At 38.2% G+C, this 17,663-nt stretch overlaps 1 protein-coding gene across 2 annotated transcripts in view; it reads left to right on the top strand.

Moving 5' to 3' along the window:
* LOC149834794 (cyclase-like protein 3) overlaps nt 1-17,663 on the top strand; it is a 65,590-nt gene that overhangs the window by 22,114 nt on the left and 25,813 nt on the right. For both annotated transcript variants that reach the window (XM_090010294.1, XM_090010295.1), the window contains one exon: nt 15,893-15,965. In XM_090010294.1, coding sequence (XP_089866420.1) covers nt 15,893-15,965 — 73 coding nt within the window. The remainder of the gene's footprint in view (nt 1-15,892; nt 15,966-17,663) is intronic.

Here is a 17,663-nt window from a genome sequence, read left to right as displayed (position 1 = left end):
CCCTGCCCAAAACGTCCGCGGCCTCTGCCTCCTTGATGCCCTCCATTCCCTCGTCCAAAACCTACAGAAGTGTCCATGGCCAAAACTGAACGAGGACGAGCTGATTCATTTCCTTGTGCCCCTTTGTTTCATAATCATCTCATGCTGGAGAAGTTTCGCTTGAAGGTCATAAAAAGTGGGCAACTGCGAAAGGCATGATAAAGCTGTGGTAAACATGTCAAAATCAGGACCCAATCCATTGAAAAGTTGTTGAACTTTATCTTTATCTGCCATAACACTTCCAATAGCCGCCAATTGATCAGTAATACTCTTCAAGCGGCCTATGTATTCCATGACTGTCATGGAGCCTTTCTTCAAACTTTGAAATTCATTTTTTAAGTACATAACTCGGGCTTCTGATACCTGAGAATATGTCTGAGACAACTTACTCCACAGATCCGCCGCAGTGCAATCATCTGAAAGAGTAACCAACACTTCTTGAGAGAGTGTTGACGTAATATAACAACAAAAGACTGATACCGCTTCCTCCAAGCTGTATATTCTGGATTCTTAATAGAAATGGTAATTGTGTCACCCTTCTCATCCTTGGTTTCCTTCAAAATAAGTCGTGGTGGTATATGAACTAAAACATCCAGATGTTCATCGAGATCCGGACTCTGTATAAAAGGAAGGATTTGCCTCTTCCAAGTAAAAAATTAGAATGAGTAAGTTTTTCTGTAACGAGCTCACTCAAGAAATTTGTAGAGGGACCAGATGACGATGAGTAATCCATATCAACGGGACAATGAATAAGCAAACAAAACGAATGGAAAGAAACAAACAGGTTTGAGATCACTTAATCAATCAAGATAACTTCAACAAGACATGTACCTGTGCTACCGATATCTGGAAATAACCTTTTTTTTTTGCAGATTCAGAATCGAGATTGTAAACCGTTATAATCTGCCTATAAGCGTTGCACAGGTGACACTAAATAACAATAAAGGAAAGAAAAAATTTCTAGAATCAAAGAATGAATAAAAACTGACAGACGTTAGAAGTGGAAATCAAAGAGATTGTGGAAAAATTTATGGAATCAAAGAATGAATAGAAACTGATAGACGTTAAGAGTGGAAATCAAAGAGCGATGACTGACAGTCGTCGATGGCTGCAGTCATTGATGGCTGCAGTCGTTGATGACTGACAGTCATCGAACGAGAATAAAAAAAATAGCAGACGAACCTGTTTATGAGTAGCAAACGATGGGATTGATATCACGTTAAGAATCGAGAACTAGCAGAATAAAAAATGGTGACTACAACCAAAAGAAAAATGAATCAAACAGGTTGCAATCAGAGAGGTGAATAAAAAAAATTGGCTGCTACTCAGAGAGGAGAATAAGAGACGAGTTGCATAGAAAGATTGGGAGAGGAGAATAAAAAAGGGAAGACGAGCCAAAACCTGTTTCTTCAGATCTCGCTGAACACGACCTCTAATAAGATTCTGCAACCCCGAGCTCTGATACCATATCAAATTTCGTATGTATGGTTCAACTTCCACAGGAAAGTAGAGAGAGAGAGAGAGAGAGAGAGAGAGAGAGAGAGAGAGAGAGATGCACAATCGGCTGAGGCGACACACTAAGGCTCGACCTCCAAACCCTAGGCTTTATAAAATAAAACAGGTATACAATAAGCCTTATAATATCAGAGATATTACAAGGATGCCATTAATGAAGCTGTATTGAGCATGTGTTTCATTTAACATGCCATGCGTATGGATCTGGATCCAGATCCATACGCAAACTATATTTTAACATAATGATCGATGACTAAGAAGATACCTTCGACCAGATCAGTCTGATCTCCTTGTGTGGTAGTCATAACGGCATAGACTCTCCCATTGGTCATTCGCTGCCCTGCTGCTCCTGATGTCTCTGCTGTTGTTGCTGCCCTCCCTGAGCCGCTGACTTGTTCGGACAATATGGAGCAATGTGTTCAGGCTGTTGGCACTAGAAACAAACCCCCTTAAACATTGGGCAAAAGCCTGGAGGATGACTTTTGTTACACCTGCGACACACTGATTAGGCCTTTCTCTGCCGAGGTTGTCCTTGCTGCACGCCCTGCTGACGTCTCCCTTAGGATCGTTGCCTCTTGCCTCCCTGCTCCTTCCCACCTGCGAGTGGGTTCTTCCTCGCACCACCAGCCAAACTGCCTCCATCGTTGCCATTCTTCTGCGAGTCGCCCCTGAACCTTTCCCATTCCTCGTTCAAGGCTGCTGCAGTCTCAATCGCCTCCGCTAGTGTAGTGAGTCAGCCTCCCAACACCCGTACTTGGAGTCCGTCCTTCAGCCCGCGTATATACTTCATCGCCCTCGCCTTCTCATTCTTAAAGAGGTTCGAGCAGTACCTCTCGAGACTCCAGAATCTAGTGGTGTAGTCCACCAGGCTCATGTTTCCCTGAGTCATGTCGAGGAACCTCTGTTGGATTTGCTCCTCGACATAAGAGGGAAAGTAAACGTTCAGAAACTCCTCCCTAAAACCTTTTAGGGAACCACATCCATGTCGACGAACTTCACCCTTCGCAGGGTGTCCCACCACTTGGCATCACCCTTCAGACGATACGTGCCAAATGCGGTCTTCCTATCCTCGGGGATTTGTAGGACGTCAAACAACCGCTCAGTCTCCTCGACCTAGCTCTCGGCTGCCTCTCGGTCGGCCTTTTCTAAAAAAGTTGGCGGATCCAATTTCAAGAATCGCTCGTAAGAAGCTCCACCGGGGTTTGGAATCACCTTAGAGGGATGGATGCAGGTTCTGCCTGCACCGCCTGTACAACGTGTGCCGCCTGAGCTGTCTGCGCCGCCAGCGCTGTCATGGTCTTGGTTAGAGTATGGAGGGCATTAATCATGAAATCCATCTGCTCTTGCCAGTTTGCGGGAGCACCAGAAGAATACGAAACACCCCTGCGTCCATACATCTACAACATACAATTTTTTCGCAAAAATTAAACCTTGATCGATCCTACCCCCTTGGGGTTGATCCCGAACAATTCATTCATACAATTACATCAAGATATTTAATACACACTAAACGAAAATTAACCATGAATGCAAGCAAACATAAGAGATTCAATGCTTAAATAAAAGTATTAAATAACCTTACCAGTGAAGGAGACTACTCTGGAGCATGAGGCACGACTTGCTGACACTTCAGGACATGACTCACTTACCAAAATTTAAAAACTTGATGCTAAAAAGATGATAAAAATGTAAGATTTTGTGGTGGCTTTGATACCAAACCTGTAACGACCCCAACTCATTCCTCTTGAAATGCCAATTTTTTTTAAAACCATTGCGGAAACATTCTCAGAGTCCCGGAGCCTTTACAGTTTCACTCACCATTTGATAATCCAACTAACCACAATGGATCTTACATTTATCATTTATACCAAACCAAACCAAACCAAACCAAACTTTTATTGAATAATTAACGATAGTCTCGAGACAATTGCATAAGGAAAATTCAAAGTACATGAACAAGTAAACGTGAATGAAAAGTAAGGAAAAGAAGAGCCACGTTGTCCGTCTGTGAAGCTGTCTAGCAAACGTGTAACACTCGTAACTCTCTCAGAAGCGAGTCGCTTCATTGATCTCCTGCGACTGCGAAAAATCACAGAAATAAGGTGTTAAAAATCCGAGAAATTCTACGTACGAATCCCTCTAATGAAATAAATGAGCATAAAGAATACAAATAAAAAATCATGCAATATTTTAGAGGTATGCAATTATCCTCTTATTAAAATTTCTTTTTATATGATGTTCTTATTAAATACATATAATTTAAGTTTCTCTTTTTAATTACCGTTGCCCACGGATACACCAAACAGGTAAAATCCTTGAGGTCAAGTTAGGTTTTCAAAATTGCTTAGCACACAATTTGTATTTTATTACTGAGTTCTAAACTTAGCTCTCGACTAAAACAACCTTCGAAACATTAGACCACCCATGTAATGTCGGGGACACCAAGGACCACCCAGCCACAAGCATCACTTTTCTTGGTATACCAAAATAACAGCTGTATCTACACACCACCATCAGACAAAGTGGCGGACTCTCCTTAAAACCGTAGAGTTGAAAAAACCTCAATATCGGTTTCAGGGGTAATCAAATAATGCACACAGAGTTTTTGTATTCTCGTGGTCCCCCAAAACCGAAACTCCAAGAGTCTCCTACTCTCGACGAGACAACTTAAAAAGTACATTATACTGTTTTTTTATTTTTATTAGTTTATTATTATCCCATTTCTTTAATTTATAATTCAGCATGCAAACAAAGACAACAACTCGCATCTACCCCTGCGAGAGCCATCACGGGACTCCCGCCCGTGGAAACACATAGAACAATACAATGCAGTGCAAAATATTAATGTGATTTTTGCAATGCATTTAAAATAAATAAAGGAGCAAACCACAACTCGAGGCCCACCCGGTCCACGATGATTCATTTCGATCATCGATGCACCATATATGCAAAAATCATAACCACGTGCCATATATGAAATAAATCATGCTTTCCAAATGCACATTGATATATATCAATTTAACCAATTAACAATGTGCATGAAATATAGCATTCATATGCATGTGTTCACTATTCTTGTACATGTGCTTTCAGGTGAGCAAACCAAAAATATGCTTTTATTCATGAATCAACTAAATTTGAGCGAGTGAACATTCATGCACTTATGTACATGCGAAACACACGATAAGTTTATGTATGCTCATGCATTTGAAACAAACTTTATATTAGTATGATGCTTAAGCGTGTCACATCAATTCAAACCATGTGAAAATTTTCATTCATAACATGTATTAAAATCCACATACATGTACATAACGAAATCTGAAAATTTTATCACACATACTATGTAACCCCCATATTCATACTTTCAATTATGCATCATCTCATTGAGAGCATATTAAGTAATTAGGCCTTTAAGTGCGTGCCAAACATAAATCAATATCATAGCTTAGGTGAATAAATTTCAGATTTCTAAAAATAACACAGGGGCATAGTCATGGTCACAGTCGCAGGTAGAGAAACATCAATGAAATCACATGTACATAGGCCTCATAAGTAAGACAAATAATTTGCAGAACGAAAACAGAGGCAGTACCACATTAACATTACAATGGTTCGGTTTGATGAGTAATAGCAACAAAAATGCATCTCTTAAGACTGCAGGACAATAAAAAAAGTAATCCACCACAAAGAACTTAAGAGAAAGAAAGCAATGCCGTGAAACTCTTGAATGCAATGTTAATTGAAGCTGCCGTTTGGCTCTAATTCACATCAGATTTATGGCCATATTGAAAAGAAACAGAATTTACCTTTACAACCCGAAATCAAATTTTATAACTATACCTTGGACAAATCCAGATTCATTAACAAAATCCCAGATTTGTATGTTCAAACGAAAACTCAGGTTTATTTAATAAAATCCCAGGTTTACAAATTGAATAACCCCAGGTCTACATGTTTAACAAAAACCCAGATTGATTTAATTAAATCCAGACTTAAAACATGTACAGTAACTCAGGCTTAGTTAGCTAAAAATCTAGATCTAACGTGCATTTTAAAGTACCAGTTCGAATAAATAAAATCTCAGGTTTAACAGGTATTAAAACCATAGTTTTAAAACGAATCCAAAACTTAGCCTAAATGCACTATATATATACAGATTAAACAGATATGACCCCCCCCTCCCCCAGCTGGGGCCTAAACCCAAACAGTACCCAGTCGACTGTCTGTCGGCTGGGGTCCCTAGAACAAAAAAAATCACATATATATATATATATATTTGCAAACAACACCCAGTATTAAATATATAACATTTATTTTTTTTTGCTATCCAGCCGAGCCACTTGGCTGGGCACAAACAGTATGACAGACCGGGCCAGCTGAATGGATTCAGCTGGGCCTGCGGTCTATCAAAGTGTAGCCATACCTGGTCACGCCTGGTCAGCCGAGCTGGACTCAGCTGGCCTGCTGCCCAGGCTCATATGCAGCCCCTATACATAACAGTCCGCTGTGATTTTCTTTTTCTCAAAAAGATACATCATGCTGCCCAGCCGAGCCCACTCGGCTGGGCCCTGCAAAACCCCGAGTCAGGCCTGTCATGAACAAGCCTGACGAGGCTGCACCCCACAGCCCAGGTCCGACCGTGACCCCCAAAGTGAAACAACATACTGCTATACATACAAATTTTCTTTTGAAAATCCTGTACTTTTATACATACAGATTTCAATCAGACATTCACAGGTACTCAAGGAAGTCTGTGTGTACTTTTATACATACAGTTTTTTTTTCTTTCTTTTCCAAACATCAAACATATGTTGATTTACAATTTCGCATAATCTCAATAAGGAAAAATAAACAGCCATGCATATGCCTCAATACATCTATTCAACTATTGAACCACAATAAAAAAACAGATTTTTTTTCTTTCTTACTAAACAGATTTGCACTGATTCATATTACTTTTCAAAACTTCAAACACAAGGTCTGGACCAGATCTGCTCATGTTAAACGCGTGGAAGATTGGTCTAGCTCCATGGATTAAAGTGTTCATATATATATATATATATATAAACATATATATGAATACACATCCACAAAAAAACATCCATATTTACGCTTTTTTTCACGGGATTCACTAAAATATTGCATGAAATGCGAATCCGTGATCTTTTTCTCATTCGAAATCAAAAGAGGAACCCGTACCTTGTGCTTGAACCAGAGAGAATAAAAGAAAACGACGGTGAAAAGGGGTTGATGGCTGGAGAAGAAGGCTTCTCCTTCTTCTTCCTCTCTTTCTTCTCCTTCCCTTTCTCTCTCTTCCTCTCTCTTTCTTTCTCTTCTTTCTTTCCCTTCTCTCTCTCTCTCTCTCTTTTATTATATAAAGTGGGGGAGAGGGGGTGACGCCTCCCCTTCTCCATCCCTTTCTAAAAGGGCTGGAGAGTCTCTAATATGAGAAACTCTCCCCTAGTTTTTCAATTTTTTAAAAACTCTCATGTTGACTTTTCTAAAACTTTCCAATTTTTTTGAAAGTCCTTAAATCCTCTTAACTCTTTCTAGGCAAGTATAGGGACTCTTTTTTTTTAAGAAGTCCTAATCAACCCTAAACCAAAATTCGGAATTAATATAATCAATTAATTAATTAATTAAAATTATTTAAAAACTTCCAAAAATAACCAAATTAACCTAGAAGGCTCTCTAACCTTATTAAACCCCAAATTAAAGGTTTATATCAAGGTTTTAAAACTTGCCGAGTCAACATGGTGACTCGGCTCGGCTCAGCTCAGACATCTAGCGAGTCAACCCGACAAGGTAAACTCGGTTTGCGATTTCTCAAAAAAAAAATCGATTTGATCATATTGGAACATTTTTCTTTGAGTTATTCTTTTCTCTCAACGCCAATCTGAATCTGATCTTGCCTGATCAGATTTGTCACCCTCTTTTCTTTCCCCTAAACAAAATTTTTTCTCTATATCGATTCAGGTCATGTTAGCCTGATTTTCCCCTTTCTTCCAGAAGTGGCAAATCAAATCTGATTATATCAGATCAGATTTGATTCTTTTGAATCCCGATCGCCACCCAATCTCTTTCCTAACGTCGAATCTGATCATTCAGATCATATCTTATCGTCTGAAAGCAAATTGAATTTAATTTGATTGCATCAAATCGAGTTTTTCCTTCTTCTAACGTCAAAACTGAATCTGATCAATTTCTTTTCCCTTATGTTTTCGTTTTACATCTGATTTTTTGTTTAAATAAGAAATTGTTCTTTTTTTGCATATATCGTTGAATCACGATTTCCTCTAAGTCAAAGCATATAACTCAAAGCACGAGTTATTTTTTTAAGACCAGATTTGCAATCGTTCCAGATCACGATTTCTACAAAGCATTTCTGAAGGACTATATCAAGACTGTCCGCGCGCAAAAAAAAAGAAGGTCCGGACAAGTCTGTGTTGCTGGGTCATTGAATTGCTGAACAATTTTTCTTACCTTCCTCTTCATTCAACTCGTGTTTTCGTGTTTTCTTATTCTTCTTCTTCGTCAACTCGTCTCTTTTTCTCATGGATTCCCCATCACTTCCGTCCAGTTTTCTTGGTCAACTCATATCTGAGAAATTAAATAATTCCAATTACTTGACCTGGGAAGAGGCAAATTTTGCCTATTATTTGTAGTTTGGACCTCTTTGGCCACCTCGATGGAACGATTCATGCACCATCTGAGTTTATCCTCCAGGAAGAGCGAGATGATAAATGAGAAGTTTCTAATAAACTAGTTCACAATCCAGAGTTTACGACATGAAAAAGAAAAGATCAGACGGTTGTGGCTTACATTACTTCTACACTTTCTCAAGAGGTATTAGTGGTCTTTCCAGATGAATGTTCAGCTAGAGAACTGTGGCAGATAATAGCGCGGACCTATTCACAGATTTTAGAGGCTAGGATTCTTCATTTAAAGAGAGAGTTCCAGCTCTTAAAGAAAGAGAATTTATCGGTTATATAATACATGAACAAAGTCAAGAGCATCACAAATCAATTAGCAATGGTGGGTTGTGTAATTCCTGACAAAGAGAAAGTTCAACAAACGCTGAATGGTCTTGGATCTAACTATCACATGTTGGTCACTTCTCTTCTATGTCTTCCTTCATTGCTTAACTTTGATGATATGCGGGCGAAACTACTGCAGTATGAAGTTACTATTAGAGGTGAGGAGTTGACTCAAAATAGCAATCATGAGGTTCTCGTCACAGGCATGGTGGCAGGACATGGACATGGAGGCTTTCGAGGTGGACGGGGACAAGGAAGAGGTAATCAAGGAGGTTGTGGATTACTTCCCACGCCTAACGTGTCACCCAACTTACTCCCAGGGAACCAATCTTCTAGACATATACCAACGTGCTTTCAGTGTAATAAAAATGGGCACATTAATGCAAATTGCTGGCATAATCCGCAAAACAAAGGCATATTTAATGGTACTGGGCCTTCCACTAGAGGACAAGCAAGGGATGAAAAGGAGAATGCGAAGAATCTTTTGATTTATGCTCTTTTCGAGTTAAGTTTCAAGCATACTAAGCAAGGAACTTGGTACATTGACTCTGGGGCTGGTGCACATGTGACAGGTGATGTTGGTAAGATTTCACAACCCATCCCTTATCGTGGTAAATTTAATATTAAAACTGGAGATGGTGCCCTCCATTCTATCTCTCATGTTGGAAACATTTCTCTTCCACTCTCAAATTTCTTCCTTCTTTTATCTAATGTTTATCACTCACCCAGTATTGTTAAAAATATTGTTTCTGTTTCTAAACTTGTTGATGATCCTAATTTTTCTGTCGAATTTACTCCTTCTGTATGTGTCAAGGATCTTCTCACGAAGAAGACGCTCGTTGAAGGAGAACGATAGAGAAATATGTATGTCCTCAAGGGGTCTCTTTCTGCTCGTGCTGCTCCAATAAACCCACAGCCAATTCAGCCAGTGTTATTCAAAGATTGTTTTAGTCTGTCTCAGTGTAATAAGCCAGATATTTGGTATCGTTGTTTGAGTAATTGTAATCATTCATTTATTGAAAGACTTGTGTCTAGTGGACTTGTTCCACAGTCTAGTTTGAGTATTGAGTCTGATATTTCTTTTTGTTCCAGTTGCCATTTATGTAAGAGTCATGTTCTTTCTTTTTACTCTATAAATCAAAGAGCTTCTGCGCCTTTTGAAATTGTCTATTCTGATGTTTGGGGACCTGCCTCACAATCTTCTTTGTCGGGCACTTGCTATTATGTTACTTTTATTGATAGTTATTCCAGATATACTTGGATCTACTTTATGAAATACAAATCTTAAGTGTTCAAGCTCCTTCGTGCATTTTGTGCCTTAGTTTGTAATCAATTCTCTTCTCAAATACAACATTTCCAATGTGATGGTGGGGGAGAATATCTATCAAAGAAATTTACTAATTTTCTCCAGGATAATGGAATAAGTCATCAAATATCTTGTCCACACACATCACAACAAAATGGTGTTGCAGAAAGAAAACACCGGCATATCGTAGAAAGTGCACTGAGCATGATACATGGTACTCATGTCCCTTTAATCTTGTGGACAAAAGCTTTTCATTCTGCCGTGTACGTCATAAATTGACTGCCAATGAAATTGCATGCAAATCAATCTTCTTATTTTACACTCTTTGGGACTCACCCTGATTATAATGAATTGCGAGTGTTTGGTTGTGTATGTTATGTTCATATTGACAGTTCCCAACGTGACAAGTTCCAGAACAAGGCAAGCAAGTGTAAGTTCGTTGGTTATGCTGATCAGTACAGAGGTTATCGTTGCTACGATCCCACTACTAGTCGAATCAGAATTTCACAGAATGTTGTGTTTGATGGGACTCATATTAAGAGCCCGGGAAGGGTAGAAGAACACAACGTGGATGATGAAGGTTATCAGCCGTGGCTTGCTGCTAAGGTATTCGATCAAATGGCCACACACGATGCTTCCTCATGTCATTCCATATCGGCTGAACATAATAAAACTGATGTGTGTTCACAAAGGGAAGAATCACCAAATACCCAGGGCACTATGCCTACCGTTTCAGATGTTACCAAGTTCCAAGGAGCAGTTTATGTATGACGAAATAAAGACAATGCTCAACGAACCGATGTGCAACCTAGAAGACCTGAGAGAATTCATCATCCTATTGAAAGATGTGTTAGTTATAACTTCTCTACAGACTTACAACTGTTCATCTCCCAGATTGAAAAATATGATGAACCTATTAGTTTTTCACAAGCATCTATGTCACTCAAATGGGTTGAAGCCATGAATGAAGAAATGAAAGCCTTATATGAGTGTGAAACTTGTGAGATTGTTCCTAGACCATCAAATAAAAATGTTGTAGGGTCTAAATGGGTATATAAAATAAAGTATAAACTTGATGGATCCATTAAGCGTTACAAGGCAAAGTTGGTGGCAAAAGGTTTCACTCAAGAATATGGGCAAGATTACGATGAGACTTTTAGTCCTGTGGTCAAGATGAGAACTATTCGATTAATTTTGTTTTTGTCGGTTCAGTATGGATGGACTCTTAGTCCGCTATGGATGAACTCTTAGTCCGCTTGATGTCAAAAATGCATTCTTGCATGATAGCCTGAAAGAAGAGGTGTATATAGAACAACCCTCTGGTTATGCAAAATACAGCCCCAACACACACGTTTGCAAACTACGAAGAGCCATCTATGGGTTAAAGCAGGCTTCTCGTTCTTGGGTTGACAGTTTTTCCCTTGAAGTTCAGCGATACAGTTTCATTCGTTCCCACCTCGATCATTCATTATTTATCTTCTGTGATCGTCACGCACGTACCTTGATTCTTATATATGTGGATGACATTATTATTACTGGGAATTCAGATGAACACATAGAAGCCACCAATGATTTACTGAGTCGGCAGTTTAAAATGAAAGATTTGGGAGTCTTGCGTTATTTCTTGGGAATAGACAAAATGGATCTCTTTCATTAACCCAACACAAATATAACTTGGATCTATTGGAAAAGGCAAGCATGACAGATTGTAAACCACTGTCCACTCCTAGTGTATTAAATCACAAACTCAGTTCTCAAGATGGGGAACCATATAAAGACTCCAGGCAATATCGTAGTCTCGTTGGTATGCTTCAATACCTCACCTTCACCGGACCAGACATTGTGTATGCAGTGAACCAAGTGTCACAATTCATGCATGACCCACGAACAAAGCATATGAATGATGTTAAGAGAATTCTTCGATATTTAAAAGTAACTCTTGGAGATGGTCTAGTTTATAATCGGTCCAAGTTCAAAGGGGAGCGACATCGAGTGAATGTTTACACAAATGCAGATTGGGTTGGAGATCCAGATGACAGGCGATTAATTTTTGGATATTGTGTTTTTTTTGACGGGAACTTGATAGCATGGAGTAGCAGGAAACAACGTGCAGTTGCACGATCCAGTACAAAAGCTGAGTATCGGTCTATGGCCGACTGCTACAACAAAAGCTACATGACTGAGACATCTTTTGACTGAGATCGGAGAATCTATTATGCCCACCAATCTCTTTTGTGATAATCAGAGTGTCATACAAATTGCCTTCAACCCCATTCATCATAGTCGTACCAAACATATAGATATTGATCAACACTTTGTTCGGCAAAAGATCGAAGATAGAGAAGTTGAGCCAGCCTATGCTCCCACGGCTGATCAAGTGACAAATTTGTTTACTAAGGGACTTACCAGCATCCACTTTTGGTTTTTGAAAAACAAGTTGTCCATGGTACAAAACCATGCACAACTTGAGGGAGACTATTAAGACTGTATATGTATATACGGGTCCAGATCTGGACCCGTATCCTTGTATCCTCACATGATAGATTATCTCTGGAATATCGGGTCTGGACAAAGAATCACAGACCCGATCCAATCTGTGTATTATATATTTGCATCAAGGGATAGGGCACGATGCTATTCATTTGAGAATCGTGCTACCTGCTGCAGCCTTCTACCTTCTCCCCCTTCAACACTGACAAAGGGGAATCGACATACACAAGTGCGTGGTTTCTTTCATCGGTACTACCATATTATGGTGGTACCAATTCATTAACCATTGGATCATATTATGGTGATATTCTTGAGTAAAGGTAGGTGTCCAGCGTGGATACCTTTTATAAGAGTAGGGAGCCCGCTGGATCTTTAAGCCGGCTCCCACAATGCAATAACATAGCCTTTTAAAACTCAATTTTGACTTTTTGGCTGTCCTCGAAAATATCACATTTAACTTTTTATGCCTCTTTTTCAAAAAGAAAAAAGCAAAAGCAAAAGCAAAAGCAAAAGCAAAAGCAAAAGCAAAAGAAAAAGGACCTTTTACAGGATGCTTCAAGGCTTCAACCTCTCTCTCTTGTAAAAAAACTAAATGTACATATATTGCTTTGAAAATCTCCATATTTTATCGTGAGATTTTAAAAAATGATATAAATAACAAAATATGCTATTTTTAAAATATTTTCTACATTGAAAATAGTGGTTTTATCATGATATTATTGCCTTATGAATGCAATATTTATCTTTTTTTATTTTTTAATATTTTCTTATACTTTTACATGATTTTATATATTTAAAATTCAAATATACCAATATTTTCTCAAGAAAAAACAAATTTTCTAATTTATTGAAAGATATTTTTGTATAAAAAAAGCTACTAACAATATTTGAGCCTATGTTAGATATAGATTAAATAATGGATCAAATTGGGGCTGAATCATGCTAAGTCCAAATTTGAATCTGAAATAAAAATAATAAATCCAAATTTAGATTTGGATCTAAATCATATATTAATGAGGTAAAGTTGAATTTGAATAAAAAATGTGCGAAAATACTAGATCCAACAGAATAATAAAAACAAGCTACTTACATGTTAAAAATGCAGCCAGATTTGATTTTAATATGAATCCGAATTAAATTCGAGTCAAAATAATGACCCAAATCTGGTTTGAAATCGAAGAAAAAATATGATTTGATAGATCTGTAGCCAATCAGATTAAACATTTGTATCTTGCTTTAAGGATGCAAATATAAAAGTAATGTATTGAACTTGTGTCTTTAAAAAAAAAGGTAACAATTAACAAGCATTATTTTTCAAAACTTGTTTGTGTAACAATGAAAAACTTTATAAAATGGTTGATGTACTCTAACCTAAAAGTGGTAACAACAGAGAACAAAACGAGAGAGAGAGAGAGAGAGAGAGAGAGAGAGAGAGAGAGAGAGAGAGAGAGAGAGAGAGAGAGAGAGAGAGAGAGGTTGGAGCGGCCTTTTAATGGTGAATTGAATATGGCAAGCTATGTCACAGGGACTCGGCCAACTGGGTGCCGCACCCGCGTCGACGCGATGCGACGTGGGTGCGCGTGCGGCACCCGGTGCGGTCAACCTGACCCTAGGTCTGTTGACCGCACCCATGGTCATTTATGTCCAACTTTTGGACTATATATATATTTATATATTTTATATTTTGCCGCACCCCCGCACCCAAGTTTTTTGAAAGTGCCACAACCCCGCACCCGCACCCATGTGACATAGATGGCAAGGAATGCCTAAGGTCAAACATATTGCATTTTGGCAAGCCTTAGCTTTCAAAATAGTAAGATCTGGCTTAAAGAACCAGCCAACTACTTGCTTTCATTAAGGCTCTGTTTGGAAACATTGCCTAAGGATCTCCATGCTGGACATTTTTATCCTAAAAACAAGTATAATGTTGATAAAAATTTGAAAGTTTGGGAAAGATGGGACTTACCTGGATTCGCAAAATCCTTTTGAAAGATGTGGGGACGCCGTATGCAAGCTTTGACTGTCCTTTGCCCAAAGGAAAGGTAAAGCCAAAGCAGGTTTTTGATTTTTGTAGCTCGAATCACACCATCGAGAATTCAGGTATGCAAACAAATATAAAAATGTGTATAACCACCCAATCAAAAGATTATATAAGATTTAAATAAGCAGATTATGAATATGGAAAATACCTTTTTCGGATTTGAAAGTCTGTTTAGCTTTTAGGCTCTTTTTCGTCCATTAGCGCCTCTACATAGGTACGGGTGTTCTTCTATGGCGTCGGGACAGAGTGCTGGCATAACTTGTTTTTGCAGTCCTAGCACTTGAATATGTGTTTTCCAGATGAGCAAGCTCAAGGGGAAGGATTATATTTATAGGTTTTTTGGACAAGATATGGAGTACTGGATTCTCGGATCTGGATCCAACCCAAATGGGTTCAGGTCTATCCCAAATAAGGATAAGACCTATCCAGAAAGAGGGGAGGCAGTTAGGAAGAAGATAGGGATAAGCTAAATGGCTTATCCACAAATTCGGTGCAACGAACGACAAAGAAGTTGTCTCGTTTCATATCAGACAACATTCTCTTTTGCCGTCCCCAATACCTGACGGGTCAAACGGTGATGAGACAAGATTGGACGACAGAGACACTTTGTCATCCTTAATATCGGACGACACTCCTACCGGATGACATTTCTATCGGACGGCACTCCTGCCAGATGACACTCTTACCAGACGGCACTCCTACCGGACGACACTCCTGTCGGATGGCAATCCCTAAAATTTGGGGATTTTATCATATTTTGGGTATTTTTGATATTTTTGTGGGTTTTTCCTAAAATTCTAAGGGTTATACCTAACTTTTTGAGTTTTTTACTAAACTAGGGTTGAAAATGACTTTGTTTTGGGGTTTTCCCTAAACTAGGGTTGAAAATGACTTGGTTTTAATCTTTTTCCTAAATTAGGGTTGGAAATGACTTGGTTTTGGGATTTCAGCCTTAGGACCTGAAAAAACACTTTCCAACAATGTTATCATTTGGGCATCTTAGAAAAATTTGGGTGTCTGACTCTACACATAACTGTTGGATCAGGGATGATCCAACGGGTAGTAGTCAAGTACCACCATAATATGGTGGTACCGAACCACCATATATTTGCCCATATATATATTTATATATGTATGTATGTATGTCGCTGTATCTTATTTTTAAGCATTTATGCATCCAACTCTGCACACTTGAATTTTACACTGATTCTTGTGTCCATAACTTAGTAGCATGGCTTTTCAACTTTGTCTTAACATTTCTTTGAATCTCATTTAACTAGTTTGAGAAACAAAACAATTCTTAATACTAAATCAGTTGTTTAATGCTTTCGAAGATGTAAAAACTATTCCTTTCTGTTACATTTTTGGATAAACTTGTCTTTTCTTTATAATTTGCCATGATTGGAAGCCAGTTACGCATCCATAATATATATTGACTTGCAAATTCTTTTGGTTTTGCAGCTGAAGTAATGGAATCGTTAAATATTCCCAAGGGAGTACGGCGCGTACTCTTTAGAACGTTAAATACAGACAGGTTATTATAAAATGTTTTATTCCAATTTCCATGTTGTCTCTGCTATACATGGCCATATTTATTGTTTTACATTTCACTCAAAAGTATTCTACAATTTATGCCCTAAGAATCTAGGATGTGTATGCTACTTCCTGCATATTTTTGGCTGTAGTATGTTCTGAGAACTGTTGTAAGCATTTAGGTTTTTTTGCACCACATTGTGTTTGTGACTGTAATAGAGCAGAGTAATGCAGAATTTGTATAATAATATAGTCCTCAGTGCTTTCTTGCAGTCTCAGTTTCTTGTGATGGTCTATGATGTACAGGTGGAATTCTTTAGAGTAAAACTGAATTTTGTGAAAACGATATCATGGCAGTATCTCAATGTGAATATAATATATTGAGATGGAAAAGTGCCTATCTTTGCAAGGATGATGGACAAATATTCAAAATCTTGTAAAATACAAACACTTCAGATATGCAATATACATGTTAAAGCTTACATTGAACTGGGATGGTGTTACTAATAGCAACGAGGATCTAATGGGATGTGGGACTTTTTGGTACATCAGTGACTTGCAAATTTGATGGTGTCCAGGAAAGAGAAGTAGCATTGTGGCTTATTTCTGGCCTACTGCATGGTTTATGAAAGTATTTTGAAAGGCACTAAGGCTAGATTATTGTAACTGTGGCTGGTGACATATAGTAGACAAATACTATATAAATTTAGCAATTAAACAAATATAACACTACTAGATAATCACCCACAGAGTTTTTACGCTGCCAGGACAGTGATCGTAAGTACGGCAGGCGGAGCCAGTGCGGCTATGTCTTTGATCTTCTGGGTGGTTTCTTTGTGTAAATAAAAAATAATGAAAGATAATCTTAATAACCAAATTGCCATCATTGCAAAATACATATGAATATTTGTCTATAATGGACACTATGTAGTTACTTCGATGTCCAGGTGTACATCTCTAAGTTGTTTTGGTTGACCAAACTCAGTCCTTATCATGATTTTTATGTGTATTTTTTTTCCCAATTGCTGTAGATAGGTTCCTTTCTTTTGGAAAAAAAGAAGTGAAAAGCTTAATTATGGCTGGCAAGAGCCTTTCTGAAAAAACAAATTGGGCATCCAACAGTTGTGTCGAGGACTGTGAGTTGTGTTGAGTCCAGTCTAAAAGAACTTGTGATTTTTGCAAAGTTAAGAGAATTAAATGACATGTCTTCTTACAATAAGATTGGTTGTGGACTGTGCATAGAATAATGTAAATGATCATGGATTCAGTGAGATACTAATGTGAAAAAGCTTGCCAAAAATTTTTTGTGCTAAAATGGTGCTGTTCCAGTGCTTTTGGTAGATAACCTTGCAATTTTTTGGGAGTTCATTGCTTCACTGTTAAAATGTAAAACTGTACATATATGTATATATAATAATATTATATTATTATATATATATAAATACATTTTTAATTTCTTTCTTTTCTGTATTTTTTTTTCCTTTATTTTTATTTTTTTGTCTTTATGTCATCTAGTTCAGTTTGAACTAGAATGACTGTTGCTAGTCAAGTCCTGTCCAGACTTGACTAGCAATAGAGCGGTTGGACTGACAGTCCAACAGCTCTTAATAGAGCTGTTGGACTGACACATTCCAACAGCTCTAAATAGAGCTGTTGGACTGTGCCCAACAGCTCTATTGAGTCCTCTTTCAGCTGTGTA

Source organism: Nuphar pumila, chromosome 6 (genome assembly GCF_984573655.1).
Source record: "Nuphar pumila chromosome 6, dmNupPumi1.hap1.1, whole genome shotgun sequence".
Taxonomy (NCBI): Eukaryota; Viridiplantae; Streptophyta; class Magnoliopsida; order Nymphaeales; family Nymphaeaceae; genus Nuphar; species Nuphar pumila.
The sequence above is the reverse complement of the archived record's forward strand: the minus strand, read 5'-3'. Positions and strand labels throughout refer to the sequence as shown.